Raw genomic sequence first — 17,110 nt, forward strand, 5'->3', positions numbered from 1 at the left:
AATGCTGGAAAGGTTTGGAAACGGAGGATTTTCACCACGGTCTCCGTGTGTCGCCTATCGCCTCCCAGTTTCTCTCCCAGCATCTACCGGGCACTCAAAGCGCGGCGGTTTTCCACTTCGAGCTTCGAGGAATTTGTTCCTTTCCGTTCGAATTTTTTTCTCTCCTCTCTGCGTCTCTCACGCCTGCAGGAGAGCGCGTCCGTGCAGGACAGCTTCAGTGAGTTCCCGTCTCTGTCTCATGTGTTGTCACTTTTTCCACTGTCTCCTTTTTCGTTGAAAAGAAGGCGCGATACGCTTCTCGTGCCTCTCCTGGCGAGCCCAAACTTCTTGTCTTTCTGGATCTTTTGGAGAGCTGGAGAGAAAAGCGAGAACGCGTTCGAGGGTCTCTGCAGATCCCGTCCAGTTTCTTTGCCCCCAGGGCACAAGCGCGGGACGCGAAACCCCTGCCTCCGTGTGTCGCGTTTGGCTTGTTCTCTTTCTCTGCCTCTTTTTCTCCTTATTCCCGCGTGTGGCGAGAAGAGAATAAACGCGGGGAAGATGGGGAAAACGGGCTGGCGAGCCGCTCAGCCCGCAGGGGAAAGGCGAGGAGACTGGACAGGCGGGATCAACCTAGGAGAAGAGACAGAAGAAAAAGCGACAGCGTTCTCTCTCCACATTCGTCTCGCTCGCAGAGAGGGATGCGTCACAAAGACGGCAGACCGCTCTTACGCGGAATCCCCTGAAGACCATGTGAGAAAGAACCGAGTTTCACAAACCTCTTTGTGTCGTGTTAGAGACGTCACCCTTGCTCCGCTTTGGACGTGGTCTTCTCCCTCGTGTGAGGATGTGTCTGTCAGCCGCCTCCCTTGCGGCGTGAGTTCCGAGTTCGACACTTACCTGGATTCCCTCAAATCGGTTTTTGCTTCCTTGCTCGATCTCCTGCGCATGCGCCCGTCTGCTCTGCCGTCTTCCTCCCTGGCGAGCGCTTCTCTCGTAGCTCCGTACCACCCCTCGCCGGTTGCTGCGTGCCTTCTTCTCTCGCAAGTCGCCTCCCCTCTCTCTCTTCCTGCGTCATTTCCTGCCTCTTTGCATAACTCCGCCAAAGAGACGCCCTCGCTCGAAGTTGCAGCCTTGCCAGCGTACCTGCTCGCGCGGCGGCAACTGCAAGATCTTCTCCCTCTTACGCCTGCTCTGTCTCTTTCTTCCTCCGCGTCTCTTCCTTCCTTCTCTCCGTCCTTCTCGTCTCTTTCGCTGCATGCTTCAGCGTGGCGGCGGGCGTTTCGTCGCTTGGTTCAGCCAGGGCGCGTGCCTGGCGAGGCGCTGGAAAGCGGAGACACGCAAGACTTCTTCGATCTCCTCGCTCTCCCTCGCCGCCCGTGGCAGACAGAATGGAGACGGATGCGCTACGCCGCCTGCGTGGCAGTTTGTGCTCTTTTCCAGGCGCTGGCTGCTGCGCGGGAGAACGCGGGGAAAAGGAGCGTCGCAGACAGTCCGGAGGATCGCGGAGGCCGACAGGAGACAGGACTTGAGGCGTCTGAGGTCGACGGCGACGGAGCAGATGAAGTCTTGAGTGCGCTCTACGACGCAGCTGTGCTGTCCCTACGCGCAGGCGCGAGAAGAAGGGAGAACAGCGAGGAGACGGAGGCGGCGACAGCGAGAGTCACGAGGTCAGAGACGTGGGACGATGCAGACGCAGAAGAACCGGAAGACGTTACGGCCATTCCCATAGAAGACGGCGTTGACTTGGATGGAGAGGGCGTAGTCGCATTCCAAGACGTGGCCGTCACGGACGCAGGCCTCACGTCTGTGCTTCCTCTTTTCGACGAATACCGCGAAACAGCACAGCGTCTCTCGATGGCCTTTCGGAGTGCCAAGCGAAAACGAAACACACGCCAAATGTGTCCCTCGTCTGCCTCTTCTTCTGTCTCGTCTGCCTCTTCTTCTGTCTCGTCTGCCTCTTCTTCTGTCTCGTGTCGGGTGGGCCGTAGCCCCGTCTTGTCGGTGGTCTCGTTTTCCTCGTCACTGCTGTCTTTCGAGGATCTCCTCGCTGCGTTGCAGGGTCGTGGCCAGGGACCGGCCTCAGGCGTTTCTTTTTTCGGCTGCATGCAGTCCGAGCTGGTGACGGCGTTTCTGCGTCCGCGCCCGGCGGCTGCTGTACAGACAGCGAGCGCAGGCCAGGCAGGGGGAGGCGAAGCGGCTCCAGACGGAGGCAGCGAGAGGACAAAGCGGTGCGCGGTCCTGCCGCCGCCACTGCCGTTTGGTTCTTTCGGCCGCAAGCAGCAAATCACCGGGGGCACGGGGTGGGAAAAACCCGCGGCGCGGAGCCTGGCCGTCGTGGACTTTAATTTGCATCTTCCGCAGGGGCCTCTCTCGCGGTCTCTGCTCGTCTGCTCGCGCTGCTCTGAAGAAAGTGCCGGCGGTGCGTGCGATTTCGAGCGCGCATGCGCGGACGGCTCGGCCTCTCGCGGCACGCCAGTGGCGGGATGCTGTCTCTTGGGGCCTGCAGCCGCGGCGCTGTGCGGCTCGTGGGCTCCCCAGACCCCCGAAGGGCGAGGCGAGGGCGCCAGGAGACACCAAGAAGAGGGAGAAGGACAGGGCGAAGGGGTTTCCGTCCGTCTTTTAGTGCACCTGGATGCAAATGTGCTGGGTTGGGCTGCAGCAGACGCAGGAGAGAAGGGAGACGAGGAAAGGAAGGAACCGGCCATGGCTCCTCTGCATGCGCTGGTGGGCGATCTCTTGCAGCGAGCGGTGTGGACGATGAAGAAGAACGAAGTCTCTGTCTTTTTCGTCCCTCTTCCTGGGCTCGCAGGCGTTCAGCCTGGAGACGCCAGCGCGGACCGACTGCCTCGAGTCTCCCGAGTCTCCGAACGAGCAGAGCAAAGGCTCGACCTGCCTCACAGCCAGTCCACCTCGCCAGGCGCCTTCCTCTTGCCTCTCGCACCCTCGTCTCTCGACGACGTGGCAGCTCCTCTGTGTGTCCCTCTCGTCTTTTCTCTCCGCCTCGTCGACTTCCAGTCTCTCTTCCCATCCCTCTCCGTCTCTCCTCCCCCGTCTCTCTCTCCCTCTCTCTCTCCTTCTCTCTCTCCTTCTCCCTCTCCTTCTCCATCTTCCAGCGCGGGAGGGCGAGGGAGCGAGTTTCTCGACGTTCGGCGCATTGCGGAGCTCGTCGTGGAGGCTTCGCAGCGCAGTCGCTCTCTCCTGCGCATCGCCGAGGATTTCGAGAGTTTCGCTTCGGTTGTTTTCCATCTTCTTCTCGAGCCCCGCCCGCAGGCGCGGCGCGTCCTCCTGTCGCTGATTCTCGCCTCGGCACGCGGGGAAGACGCCTCCGTTTCCGACAGCCAAGAGCCCACACCGGACGTCGATTGCGAGGCAGCGCCGGGAGGAAGTTTCTCGGGCCTTGGAGGGTTTCGCGATCGAGCTGAAGAGCGCCTTGTTCAGAGGTTTGTCGAGAGTCGCTTGAGAGCAGCGAGCGCGGAACACGCGAGTCCAGCGCATGAAGCACTGCGTTCTGATGCCCCAGACGCATGCGAGCCTCTGCCGCCGTCGCCTGCGTCGCCCGCCAGGCGTCCCAGGTGGTGGGCTCCGGCGTCCCGTCGCTCTTCGTCGAGGCCACGGCGACTTCTCTCGCTCCTCTCGTCGTCTCAAGAATCCGCAGCCTCGTCACCGGTCCTTGGTGCCCAGGATGGCGCTTCGGAGCAAGAGCCCAACACCGGGACGGTCGACAGGTCAGGCGGGGGGACTGCCTCGAGGCGCGACACGCCTGCAGCGGCCGCGGAGACATCTCCGACAGTCGCGTCCCGCCCCGCACGCCGCGCCGGCGGAGGGAAGTTGTCGCCTCTTCTGCTTTCGAACTTGGACATGGAGACGCCCGGACCGCACGAAGCGAAGGCTTTGCCGGCAACTCCGAGCCAGTTTGAGTCGGCTTGTCCTTTGGAGGCCGGGGAGGCGATTCGAGGGAAGCGAGACGGCAAAAAGGGACAGGGCGGGGAAGAGCGCGAACCTCGGCGGCGCATGTCTCTCTTTCGCGCCTCGCTGAAGTCGCCCCTCTGGCGTCTCCGGTCGACGGGATCTCTTCCCAGCACGCCCGTTCCAGGCTCGTGCGTCTCCGACGACAAACGCGACATGGGCGAGGCCGAACAGAGAAGATCCGGGGAAAGCGAAGAAGAGAAGAGCGCGGATTTTGCGCGCACAGCAGAGGAAAAACAGCCGGCCCGCGACGGAAGCGAGGCGCGTGTGGGCTCGGGCCTCGAGGGACGGTCTGAGGCCGTGTGGGGAGCCTTGAGGCCTTGGTTGCCCTCGCTGGCAGACTTGGCGTGCCTGCATAAGAGGATCTACGCTCGCCGCGTGCTTCGATCGCAAGAGGCGAAAAAAGCGCAAAACAAAGACGAAAACGAAGAAGTAAGCCGACTGGTCGACAGCTTGTTTGCGAACGGCGTGGTGATTCAGGGGGTTTATTTTCAGGTGATTCGTTCCGATGAGGTCTGGCGAAAGCTCCACCGGGAGCGGCAGGCTGCGCGCGCGGCGCTGTATCGCTTTCCGCAGTTTGCCTGTCCTCCTCTCTTTCTTCTCCTCGAGATGGCGGCCTTGCGGCTCTTCGCCTCGCCTCTCAGTCACCCCACACTGCTCCCCTGTTTGCTCCCAAACAGCCCCGTCTCTTCTTGCTCGGCCTTTGTGGGGCTGGAAGAGGCCTCGCGCTTGCCCTCTCCGCTGACTCCGCTGGGCGTTGCGGACGCGCTTTTCTGCGAAGAAGGCGCGTGCCGCCAAACGGCTGGGACAGACGGGAACGAGCACGAGAACGAAAACGCTCTCGCCCCGCCTCCCGCGACGCCCCACGAATCGCGGCTGTCGAGGGACGCGAGACTCCGCGTCTCTCTCTTGCCGCCTCTCTTTGCGTTTCCCTTCTTCTCCTCGGTCACGCCTCGGTTCTCCGCCGCGCCGCCGTCGCGCTCTCTCTCTGCTTCTGGAGACGGTCGCGCCCCGCCTCTCCACAGCGCCGAAACGGCGGCCGACGCGCTCCTGCCCTTCTGGCCCCAGCTGAAGCCGGAGGCACCTCCCTTTCGGGTCGTGGACTCGGAGGCGGAAAACGAAGACCGAGGTCTGCATGCGGAGAAGGCTGAGGAAGGCGCAGGGGCAATCCGACAAGGCGTGTTCCTGCCGCTCTCGGGTGCCGCTTCCAACCCTGCGGGGCTCGCCCTCGTCCACTGGCGAGTCGCGGGCGACACAGTCCCGAAGACAGAGGAGAGGGACACTGTGGGGCGAGGCAGGAGACGAGACGAAGAAGTCCGCTGCCAGGCAGAGAAAGACGAGACGCACGCGGCGTGTCTCGCAGCGTCGCAAGTCGTGAATGTCTCACGCGACTCCCTCGTCCTTCGTCCCCTCCTCCCTCGCGCGTTGTCTTCGTCTCTCCTCAGCGCTGTCGGCAAAGCGTCGCCGGAGTGTCTCGCGCTCTTCGCTCCCATTTCCAAAGAGGGCGAGTGTCTATCCAGCTGTGGCGAGTCCCATCCCAGCAGCCTTCACATTCGCGAAGACGCGCGAGAAGACCAGCGCGCGAGAGAGAAAGACGGAGGTTCTGGGGAAAACATCTGGAGCGTTGTCGGCGAGCGGTGTCGTGTGTGGGTGCTCTGTGGAGGAGACAACGGAGACAGAGCGGGGCAGAAAGAGAACGCTTTGGGAGAGAAAGGCGAGGAGACTGCGAAGACGGACGCCGGGGCAGGGCCGTCGCCTCCCGGAGGGAACCGGCCGAAAGGCGGCAGTCCCCTCGGAATCCTTCTCCTTCCTGAGCATCTCTCTTCTTTGTCGTGGAGCGTGAGGCCAAGTGCTTTCCAGTTTGATCCGCCGCCGGTTGAGACGCTGGCCGTTTACGTCGAGGAAACAAACGTCGGTAGACAGAGCGACGGCTCGTCTCTCTGCACTGGGCCTCCCGCAACGAAGGCCGCTGGCGAAGATGGGTGTGCTGTGGGGAGCCGTCTCCGTCCGGGGCCTTCCGCGTCTCTTTCCGCGCGGGGTCGTCGCTGCGGAGACATGCGCCGCTCCGTGCGGGAAGTTTGTCTCTTTCTTCTGGGCGAGGCGTGCGGGCACGTGGGGCATCCTCAGGGCCTCCGCGCGATCCTCCACGCCAGGCACCTCCCCGTCGGCCCCGCGGAATGGCTCATGCTCGCCGAGCTCTTCTGCGCGTTTCCAGAGAACGCCGGACCCGCGCCGCGAGGCAGAGAAGGGGAAAAAAGCCTTCGCGAAACAGACGACCAAGGAGCGAGCGTCGGCCACGCGACGCGGGAAGGACGCGACGAAAAAGAGGGAGAAAAAGAGGAAGAGAGAGAGAAAGAAGAGTTTCGGTGCGTCGTGGGGAGGAGGGAGGAGCGTGCGCGCGAGGTGTTTGGACTGATTGCGGCAGATCTTCTTGGGTCTTCTGTCAAGCATGCACTTCGTCACCTCTCTCCGCGTTTTTCGGTGTTTTCTGCCCACGTCGCGGCCACCACAGATTGGCTGTTTGCTAACGCGGGCGGCGAGCGTCTCTCTGCGCCTTCTGCGACGGTCAAGGGGGCGGTCTCTCTGTGCCTCGCTCTCCAGTTCCTCCGCGTCACTGCCTTGTTTCCGTCTCTGCGACGGCTCTTTCCACTCCTTGCGCTCGCCCCGGCCTCTCAGGCGCCGCGAGTCTTCCTGCAGCGGTCTCTCTCGTACCACCTCGGCCTGGCGATTCCTGCCGCGACCGCTGCGCCTGCTCGCGCGCCACTGTCCGGCTCCGCGCGGAAGCAAAGAATTTGGGCGCAAGTCCAGGGAGGCAGTCAGAGAGAGAGAGTCCGCTGGCGGTGCGCCATCCTCGCGCATTTCCTCGCGGGAATCCCGGCCGAAGAGGAGACCGCGCAGAAGCTGGAGACGGCGTGGGGGGCGATCGGGGACGCACCAGTCCGCGAGGAAGAGCCGACTTCGAGGGAGCAGCGAGTCTGGGTGCGACCGCGTCTGAAGTCCGTTTTGGAAGCGGAAGACGTCGCGTGTTTTGCCTTGTCGCTCGGCCAACTGTCCCTCGACGCCCTTCTGGCAGCTGCGAATGTGGAGAGCGAGTTTGGAGCTCAGGAACAGAGGGAGACAGAGAGGAAGAAGACGCGTAGAGACTTCGGGGTGCCGTCGCTCCTTGCTCTCCTGCAGCACGACCTCGTCTTTGCGGCGCCGACGGCGGAGCTGTGCATGCCTTCGCCCTCGACGCTCAGCGCCTTCCTCGCTCGCCACCCTCCTGCGTCTACAGCGGCGCACTGTGCTCCCTTGCCCGCCTGTGCGGCTGGAAAGAACCGAGAAGAAGCGAGAGCGGGTCGCGACGAGGCGAGAGAGGGTCGCGACGAGGCGAGAGAGGGTCGAGACGCGGAGATTCTGAAGATTCCGATTCTAAGGAAGGGTGCCGTCGACGCTCTCCCGCGATCCTTGCGCGCCGCCGTCGTTTGCCAGATGATGCTTCGTTCGCTTCTGCGAGACGAAACGAAGGCGGAAAGGCGCGAGATCGAGCGGAGCGAGAAAGAGGAGAAGGAGCCGAACGGCTTTGCCGGTCCTCGCGTCGTCGTGGAACTCGGGGGGACCGCAGGCGTGTCGAATCTGGCGGATCGCCACCTGCTGCACTTTCTCTTGCATGCAGTCGTGCAGTTCGACTGCTGGCAAGGCTTCTTGTTTGAGGCGTCGCGTTCAAAGCGAGACGCGCCGTCTGCCTCTCTGTCTTCCTGTCCTGGAAAGAGCGACTTGCCGCTGCGAGGAGCGGAGAAAAGACGGCAGGAACTCGTGTTTGTGGCTCTGGTCTCGAGCGTGGAGAACATCCGGGTGGCTGTTCACCACAGCCTGGAGTTGCAGATTCTGCTCCTCCTCGTCCAGGGCCTGAATCGTCTCCAGCGGGGCTTCCTGGCCTCGTCGCGGCTGCGTCTGATGAAGGCCGCCGACCTTTTCGAAGATTTGTGGGGTTCGGTCTCCACTGCTGCGTCCTCGGCGCACCGCGGCGCTTCAGGCTTGCGCGACACGCCGAGGGAGCGAGAGAGCGGAAAGGAAGAGACGACAGCGAACCCGTGGCGTCAAGACTGGAACGGCGGGGCTTGCTCCGGACCCCACCCCCTGATGCTCTTTCCGGTGTGGCTGCTTCTTCTTCTCTCCTACTGCGGCGCCGTGACTACGGCCTCGGCCGACTCCAAGTCGCGCTCCGAGGACGACAAAGGCGGATCGGGAGGCACGGCCTCGTTCCTGCTCTCGCTGCCGCCAGGCGTGCCCCAAGGCGAGTTCCTGACTGCTTGCGTGGCGATTTACGCGGACCTCTTCCGCCTGCTGCGCCTCCGCTTTCCGGCGTGTCCCCTCGCCGCAGGTCCGCCGCACCTGCTGCCTTCCGCTCTCCCGTTCACGCCCCAGCTGACGATCGATCGGCGCTGTCTGGCGCCGCTCTTCCCGGCGGCTTCGCGCGGGGGCCAGGGCGAGGCCGCGCAGCCGGTCGGCCGGGTGCGTTCGCTGACGAGCATCTTTTCCGACGAGGAACACGAGGCGGAGGAAGAGAAAAGGGAGAAGGCGCCCGGGAGGAAAAGCGCGCGCGTCCCGCTCGACTCCGGCCTCTCTGTGGTCCCTTTGAAGAACGACCTCAGTCCAGCCTCGCTGGAAGCCTTCCGGCTCTTTGGGTGTACGTACACCCCAAAATTCCCGCAGCCCGAGCACTGTCGCCTGCCGGAAGACGCGGTTCTCTCCGCGCAGCAGGTTTCGGCGATTGTCTGTTTCAATCTCCGCCGCTGTCAACCGCTCCTCTCTCTCTGGCTCGCCTCCGTGTCGCTCAGTCCGCCGCGCGGCGACGACGCAGTCGCTGCCGCCAGCGCCGTGGGCTCGGCCGTTGTCGCGACCCTCCTGTCTTCGCCCGCGTCGCCTCTCTCTCCCACCCTCTTTTCCCGGACCTCGCCGTCTCTCTCGCCGCGCTCGTCCTCCCTCGCCGACACGCGAGACAGCGGCCAGCGTATCCGCGCCACTCCGCTGATTCTTCTCCCTTCTGTCTTCTTGAACGCGAGCAGCTGTGCGCCTTTTCTCGAGACCGGCAGCGCAGACGATCTGTGGGCGAGGGAGAGTGGTGACCCCCTCCCTCGCAAACGCGATTTCCGCTTTCTGGACGAGAACGAAGGACACCTGGCGCGGTGGTGGAGCGCTCAACGAGACCAAGGCGTCCGCGTCTTCTCGTGCGGCAGCAACGAGAGCGGCGCTCTCGGCTTGGGTCGCCCGGCGTTCTTCCCGTTCGATCCTGTTCTCGAGGAAGAGCAGAACGACGTCGAAGTCAGTCGCGGCGTAGACATCTGGTAAGAGGAGGGAGAAGAGCGGCATCTGGAGGCCTGCATGCGCAAGGCCTCAGCAGTCGCGTGTCCCCGCGTGCGAACCAAGTCTCTGCCGCACCCGCCTCGTGAATGTCGTGAAACACGATGTTGAGTCGACTGGGGTGTCTGGAAAGAAAGCAGAGCGACGCAAATAGCTGGGTTTTATAGAGGCAGGCTCGAAGTGGTAGACTCGCAGAGAGGAAAGAGGTGGGGTGTCGAGTCTTTCGAAACGTGCATGCGGCAAGAAAGAGCGAAGCTATCGCTTCGGGTCACTGGGTGGGAAGTCCAGGGGAGGTGCGTGTGGCGGCATCGGGGTCGGACTGAGAGTCCCGGTTGCAGTGTACGGACGCCTCAGCACGTGGGGGGTCGCGCATGTTTGTCTCTGCGAAAGAGAGGGGACGGACTGCGGTGTCGAACTTTCTGCGAACTCTCGAGGCTGCCTGCCGTGTGTTGTCTTCAGGTGGACGCCACAGCCTCAGCGAATCTGCGCGCTGCCTCCCAACGTCAAAAGCATCGCAGGCGGTGCGGCACACTGTGTCGCTCTCACCTCCTCCGGCTGTCTGTACACCTGGGGCTCGAACGCTGCCGGGCAGTGTGGAGTCTCTTCTCTTCCTCGGAACAAGACGCGTCGACGCAGGTCGCAGCGCCATCCCGCAGATGTGGTGCGGGGGCAGAGCCTTGCTGAGGTCGGCGCGTTTTCGTGGTTCTCTTCCCCGGGTTTTCCTCATCCGTCATCGAACGAGGACGAAGGAGAAGACGAACGGGAAGAAAGCCAAGACGCAGAGATAGTGCGTGTGGCTGGGGCCTTTCTCAGTCTCCCAGTGCGTGTGGACGTGTACGGAGAAAGCAACGACGGAGAGGGACACTGCGCGCCACCCGAGGGAGAAACGGGTTGCGAGGCTGTGTCGAAGGCCTCCGGCTTCTCGAGTTCTCTCCGGAGATCTGTCTTTTCTCCCAAGGTCGCTTTCTCCCTCGTCGCGTGCGGCGCAGACTTCAGCGCAGCGGTGAGCGCAACCGGCTGCCTGTACACTTGGGGTTCGAACACCTGCGGCGTCTTGGGTCTGGGCGACACCCACCCTCGCGGCTTCCCCTCTCTCGTCCCACCTGGCAACTTCAGATCTTCTGCGTCTTCCTCGCAAGTTGCCGCAGCCGCGTCCGGCCCTCTTGCTGCGGCTGCGCTGCCCCGAGTGTCGACTGTGGCGTGCGGAAACAGCCACATGGGTGTCCTCGTGGACGACGGCGAGCTCTACATGTGGGGAAGCAACTGGCATTCGGAGTGTGGATACTGCCCGCGTGCGGAAGAGAGACTTTCCAGCGGCCAGCGAGGAGACAACGAAGGCGTCGCGCCCAGCGAAGAACTCCTTTCCCCTCGGGAAATCTGCGTCTTCGAACTTGCTCCCCTGCGGCGTGACCACCACCACGTTTACGAAGCCGTGATGCACTGGATGTTTGTCAACTCCGACAAGGACGAGAAGGCCCTCGCTGCGTCGGAAGCACCTGGGCGGAGAGAGGAGGGGCCTCCGTCGCGCATGCGGGGCGGCGTGAGTGCGCGAAGAGTCGCTCGAACGCGCCTCGGGGTGAGGATGAATGTTTGTCCGACCAAGAAGAGCTTCACCGTCGTGGTGCTTCCCTCTCTGCTTCCGGATTTGTGTGGGGCAGTCGTGGCCCACACAAAGGACGCGGCGTCGGCGACGAAACTGCTAAACTACCGTCTCCGCTTCTCGCTCCTTTCCTGCGGCTCTGTACATACACTGGCTCTTGGGAACACGCGGTCGGCGGGGCAGAACAACCAAAGAGGGGACGGAGACCAGACGAATCGGGAGAGAGAGAGGGAGGCGCGAGCCTCGGCGCGGCTTGAGGCTAAATCCGCACTCGAGAACGAGCGACGCGCGGTGGGGGGAGCAGAGCGACACGAGCCTCCGGAAGAGACAGCCCTCCACACAGGATTCCTCTACGTGTGGGGTCGCGACACAGGCAACTGCCTCGGCCTCGGATCTGCCGGCGCGAACCCCAGCGCCTATCCCTCTCGGATCCCCATGCTCTTCTTTGAAGAAGAGCGAAGAAAGAGAGGAGCGCGAGGAGAACGAGACGCGAGAGAGAGAGAGGGAGACGAGCAAGGGGACGGTCGCCCTCTCGTTCTGCGCCAAATCGCGGCAGGCGGCACCGCCAGTGGCGCAATCGACGAAGACCACCGGCTCTGGCTGTGGGGAGATGTCAGCGGCATCTGCGCAGACTTTTTTCCGTAAGTCTTTTTCGGGAAAGAGCAGAAAGGGAAGGTTCCGGCCCTTTGGTGTCCCCTTCCGGTCCAATCTGTTCAGGTAGTTTCGTGTCAGAGGGAAGAGACAAAGGCCTCGTGGCAGACGGTCTCCAAGCGTCATTGGCATGTCCCTTTCACCTGCATCCAGAAAGAGCAGTGACCGGCACAAAGTCAGCCTCGCCAAGTGTCGAAGCGCCGTCAACGCTAACAACACATGCGTATGCTTGTTCCTCGTGTGTAGCTGCATGTTAAAAACGACTCACACCTGTCGAGATTGAACTAGCCAAATGGACTTGGGTAGATACACATATTCAGATCTGGAGATCGATGTCGGTACAAATCTCAGTCTCTGTCAACCACTTTGTCACTTATATATATATACATATATATAATATGTATATAATATATATGAATATGTATATGTGTGTTTGAGGGAGAACGTCTTTGCTTCTGCTGACTGTTGAAATGTGTGTTTCCAGGCCACCGCATCGTCCGGAGAGTCTTGCGCCGTCGCTTTTTTTGGTGGATTCTCGCTTTTCGCCGTCTGTCGGTCCGCCCCGCGACGAGGAGACTGTGTTTGAGAGTTTGTTTTCGGTGACGACTGGGCAGATGCCGCTGCAAGTCGCCGCTCTGCTTTTCCCCGCGGAAGGCACGCGGCTTCTCCTCGTGACCCGCGAAGGCGGCCTCGTCGCCCTCGGAGACGGCTGTGGGGTGCAGGGCGCGCCCCAGGCTATCGGCGGGGCGCAGGGCGTCTCGGCGCTTCGCCGGCACCTCGCGATCGACGAAATGGAGGGCGAAGCGCCGCGAGGCGAGGAGACAGAGACGCGTCTGCGGGGCAAAGCGGGAGAGAGAGGCGGCGACGCGAAGGAAAAGCTCGAGGCGATCGAGCAGCTGCGAATGCCCGGCACGGCGACAATCACACCGAGGTTCTGGATCGACAAAAGTCGAATGGAGAGACTTCGAGGAATCGGCCACCTCGTTCTCCCAGGAGGCCGCCACGTCGACAGCGTAAGGGAGGTGAAAAGGAGAGAGAAGGAGAGCGAGGTGGAGGAAGGCGGGAGGGAGAGGCAGGAGAGTGAAAAGTGCGGGAAGGGCCGAGATCTACGTCGAGGGGAAACAAGAGGTTTGGAAAGGGAGGGAGAGTGGGGACGCGCGAGAGACGAACAAGTGCGCATTTCGCACGAAAAAGGCGAAGGGAAACGAGAAAGACGCGCAGGAGAAGAGAAAGTCGTGTGTGTGTGTGTGTGTTCAAGTGGAATGCACGGCGATGTGAAACTGTTTGTCTGGTCCATCTTTCTTCTCTCGCCAGGTCGCAGCAGGCACCGACTACATTGTTATTCTGAGTTCGTCGTCGCGGCCTGGCTTCTCGCTCTCGTCCTCACTCTGTCTTCCTCTTCTTGTTTCTCCGAGTGCGCCCCAGAGCACCCAGAGCAGTCTTTCACTCCCGTCTCTTGCCCCCCGCCCGAGGCCTGCCTCCTCGACCGGCGAGTCTCTTCCCGCGCCGGTGCCCGGTGCGGCTTCGCCGCTCTCGCGGAGCAGTCTCGTCGCTGGCGCGTCAGGCCCGCTAGTTGGGCTCCAGTCTCCGCGGGCGCCGACCTCCGTCCGCGTCGACGGACCCGGGTCTCCGACTGCGAGCGCCACTTCTGGGGCTCCAGCGGCCTCTTCGTTTGGGCCTCTGGCGTCCGCGGGCTTCACTGCTTTTATGGACAAACTCGGGTTGTCCCCGGCGTCAAGAGGGCTCTTCTTCTCCTCTGTCGCCTCCCCGCGCGGGCGAGAGTCGGCCGGCCCAGCCACGTCTCCGTCGCCAGAGCACACGCAAGGCGAAAGCGCGTCCCGGGGCGTGTCTCTTCCTGCGCTTTTCGGTGGTCGGCTCTCTCTCTCGACGCTCGTTCTTCCTCGTCCGGCGACGGCCCAGGACTCAGGACCGGAGGCGCCGGAGACCCGAGAGGCGGAGGCGCGAGAGTCACTGTGGAAGACGTTCTCGCCTCGACACTGGTCCGCAGAAACGAAGACGTACGTCTTCACAGGAGAGAAGGTAGAATCCGAGCGCGACCTGACCCGCAACGGACGCGAGAGAACTAGAAGCCCTCGCGAGGAAGGCGCCAAAGGGTTTGCACAGACACGAGAGACAACGGAGACGCATGCGGCCGCCTCGCCGCGGAACGACCGGATGGTGGCCTTGCTCGAAGGCCTAGACAAGTGAGGAACGGGAAAGAAAAAAGAGCAGGAAAAGAGAGGCAGAAGCCTGTGGACGCGAGAAGACGGTGTCGACGCCGCGAGGCCCACTGGAGCGAACTTTGAGGAAAAGGGGCTTTTTTAGCTGGAAATGGGGGCAAGCGCGAGGGGTTCGAAGGCGAAACAAGGAAGTCCTGTGTGTTCTCGCTTTTCTGCCCCCACTCTTTTCCCCGTCTCTCCATTGTCGCGAGTGCGCGCTCGCTTTCGCCTGGCCAGGTCGCCTCGTCTCTTCTCTGTGCGACCGTTCTTCCGCACCTGTCGCTTGTGCGTTCTCTCTTCTCCGCTGCAGGGGTTCCGGGCGTCTGTTCAGCCTGGTCAACAAGGTATTGCAGTTCCCGTTTTCCGTTCCCGAAGAAAGTCAAGATTTCCGTGCCAGCGCGGCGCTGCCTGGCGGCTCTGCCCATCGACTGCCTCAGGCAGCGGGCGCCGCCACGGCGTCCTCCTGCTCTGCGTCCGTCTCCTCCTTCTCTTCCTCGGTCCAGAGCCGGCCCGCTGGAGTCACCGGAGCTGCCTTGTTTGCGACTCCTCTGGAGACAGAAACGGAGCGCTGTGCAGTCCCGCATGCGTCGTCTGGGCTGCCGTGTGCCGCGTCGGGGCTCGCAAAGGCGGTGTACCCCAAGTGGGCGACTCCGCGGGCGATGGTCTTCTCGTCGGTCTCTTCCACGGCTCCTGCCTCGCGCGCCGCCAGTGCGGACAGCTCTTCTCTCGACTACGCGTGGGTCGTGCACCCCAAGACGCAGCCAGCGCAGAACTCGCCGCGGCAGTCTTCTGCGCACTCGTCCCTGTCGCACATTTCGTGGGAGATCAGTGGCGAGGGAGAGAGTCGCCACAGCTCGAGAGGCGAGGTCCCGGAGCGACAGGCTGCCGAGAGCAGAGCCTCTGGCGTCTCTCCCGCGGGCGGCAACGCGCCTTTCCTGTCCTCGCTCCTTCCGGCGGGAAGCGACTCGCGACTCGCGGAGAAAGCTGGAGGGCGGGACGCAGAGCGGCGGCGCGGAGGCGAAGAACAGCGAAAGCACCTGTGGGCTGCGGGGGGGAGACCCAGCCCCTACGCATCATTTGACGCGCCTCGCACCCCCTTGGGACACGTCCGCGCGGCGCCTGCTGCTTACGGGAGTCCCGTCTCTCCGTCTCTTGTGAACAGCGGATTCCCGTTCGCGCCTTCGGGATCGCCAGCCGCGTGGAACCACGTGACTTCTGCGTCTTCGGTCTTCTTTCCATCCGCTGTCTCTTCGCTGCCGAGCGGCACCGCACAGGCACAGGTGGGCGAGTCAGGCGACGCGTCGCGGAGTCTCTCGCAGTTTTCCTCTCAGGAGGCGCTCCCGCGGGCCGCCCGAAAGGTAGGAGGGGCGGAGCGCGAAGGTGACGCGGTCGCTCTCAGACCGCCGAGTGGGGTCCAGCACGTGCCGGCTGCGTACAGACACTTCGTTCATGGAGACCCGAGTCCAGGCGGGACCGATCGACAGCCTGCAGAGGGGCTCTCTGGCGGCTGGACGGCCTCTGGCGCAGCGAGTCGGAGCGAGCGAGGCGACAGCCAGTGCGTGCAAACCAGAGAGTGGCTACGAGGTGCGCCGCCGGAGCCGTGGCGTAGGGTGCATGCAGTCACGTCCTTCGCGTCCCACCACATCCAGGAGAGACGCGGCGTCTCAGATCCCGTGTACTCCGTCTCTTCGTCTGTGCAGCGCGCCGTGTGCGTGTCTTCGGAAATGCGCGACGGCGCGACAGCTGGTGGACGTACAGTCAGTGGAGTGGAGACTGCGCAGTTTCGAAGCCGGGGGCCAAACACAGTGGTGGGGGATTCTCAGCCCGTTTTCCAGAACTACGGCGGCGCTCGTGTGGCGAAAGAGCGACAGGGGGAGACTCTTCGCGCAGTGGCGAGTCGGGTGACTCCCGCGCCACGGGGCAGCGGGTTCTCGGATTGGTCGCTCGAGCACCGCGTCTTGTCTGGCTTCTCCGGCGCCCGTGCGGAGACGGTTTTCCGAGGCTACAGAGACGATGCGCAAGTCGCGTACATCCCCGCTTCGCGCACCTTCGACGGAGCAGCGATCGAGGGGGTGGAGAGACGGGGAGGCGAAGGGCCTTTCCCGCCCGCGGGGCTCGAGGGCTTTCAGACTCGCCGGGCGTGTGAGCCTCTGCCGGCAGCGGACGGCGGACCACGTGTCTCCTCGTTCTACGCGCGGCCTGCCACTGATCGGCTGCAGACGCCGACAGTCTTTGCGGTGCCACAGGCGCGCGAAGAGTCTGGACGAGACGGTGGAACGGTCGGAATCTCTGGACCGGAAATCTACTACGGACGAGCGAATGCCTACGTGGGAGTACCCCAGTCCCTCTCCTTCCAGCACATCCGCAGGTGAAAGGAGAGAGAAGGGAAAGAGAGAAGATAGAGCAGAAGGGGAAAGGGAGACGGTGCAGGCGGCCCGCGAGTGACAAAGAACGCTCTTCAGGCATTGTGCTCGTAGCGGGGCACAAAGTTCGGCCTCTCTCGTGGGTTGAAAGCAGAGAGGAGAAAGCGGGAAAGGCAGAGAAGGGGGACAGTCTACGCACAGCCTGAGACTGGGTCTCACAGACGTGTGGAGTTTCAACGTGGTGTCTCCAGTCGGTTGGCGGCGTTTCGAAGCGGAGACAGCAACTGTTCGAAATCTATTTCTTTGTCTCGGCATTTTCGAGTGTCTGTACACCTGGCACGCGCGCACCGTTGCTTCTTCACAGGACAGCGGGCCGGCCACGGTCTTTTTCGAGCGAAACGTTTTCGCGTGGCCAGACAGGTTACGACAGAGAAACACAGGTCGAAGACAGCTCAGCTAGGATGCTCACTCTCTTTCTGAACTAGAAATGTCCCTCATCAGGGGAGGAGGTTCGTGGTTTGAAGGAGTCTTGCCCACCTGAAATTCAGTGCCCCCGCCCCACTCCCCCCCGCTAACTTCCCGGTTTTAAGCATCCCTTTTCTCTCAAATAAAGGGGACGGGTTTAGAATCGCGAACACGGAAAGGAACTGCACGTTACCCTAAACCCGTCTGTGCGTTCTTCTGCGACGGCCCGTGAGGGTGGATGGTGCGCCGGTATGCAGTTCCCTTTTGTCTCCAAACACAAGACACGGACAGAAGAGGCGACACTTTCTTGCCGTTTCCCTCTGTCTCCGCCCGAAAGGAGACACCCCGCATCCAAATGGTGCCGAGAAAACACTAGGGTTTTGTCAGGACTTGCCTAGCTGGCTCTGTCGCTGGTAGGCGACGTCGTCCCTCGACCCAGGGAGCCTCTTTTCTCTAACGTAGTTGTGTCGAAACTTCGTCAGGCTGGCGACAAGCAGAAACTGTTTTTTTGCTCCGTTAACGAA

At 62.6% G+C, this 17,110-nt stretch overlaps 1 protein-coding gene across 1 annotated transcript; it reads left to right on the plus strand.

The window, feature by feature from the left end:
* Positions 1 to 537: 537 nt before the first annotated feature.
* On the plus strand, positions 538 to 16,130 carry NCLIV_004120 (putative glutamic acid-rcih protein; the record flags this gene model as incomplete). Its single annotated transcript, XM_003879914.1, has 6 exons — positions 538 to 729; positions 1,276 to 9,272; positions 9,748 to 11,529; positions 12,024 to 12,552; positions 12,854 to 13,743; positions 14,069 to 16,130. The coding sequence occupies 6 exons, from the start codon at positions 538 to 540 to the stop codon at positions 16,128 to 16,130; spliced, it is 13,452 nt and encodes a 4,483-aa protein (XP_003879963.1).
* Between the last annotated feature and the right edge of the window lie 980 nt (positions 16,131 to 17,110).

This window comes from Neospora caninum, chromosome Ib, assembly GCF_000208865.1.
Source record: "Neospora caninum Liverpool complete genome, chromosome Ib".
Taxonomy (NCBI): Eukaryota; Apicomplexa; class Conoidasida; order Eucoccidiorida; family Sarcocystidae; genus Neospora; species Neospora caninum.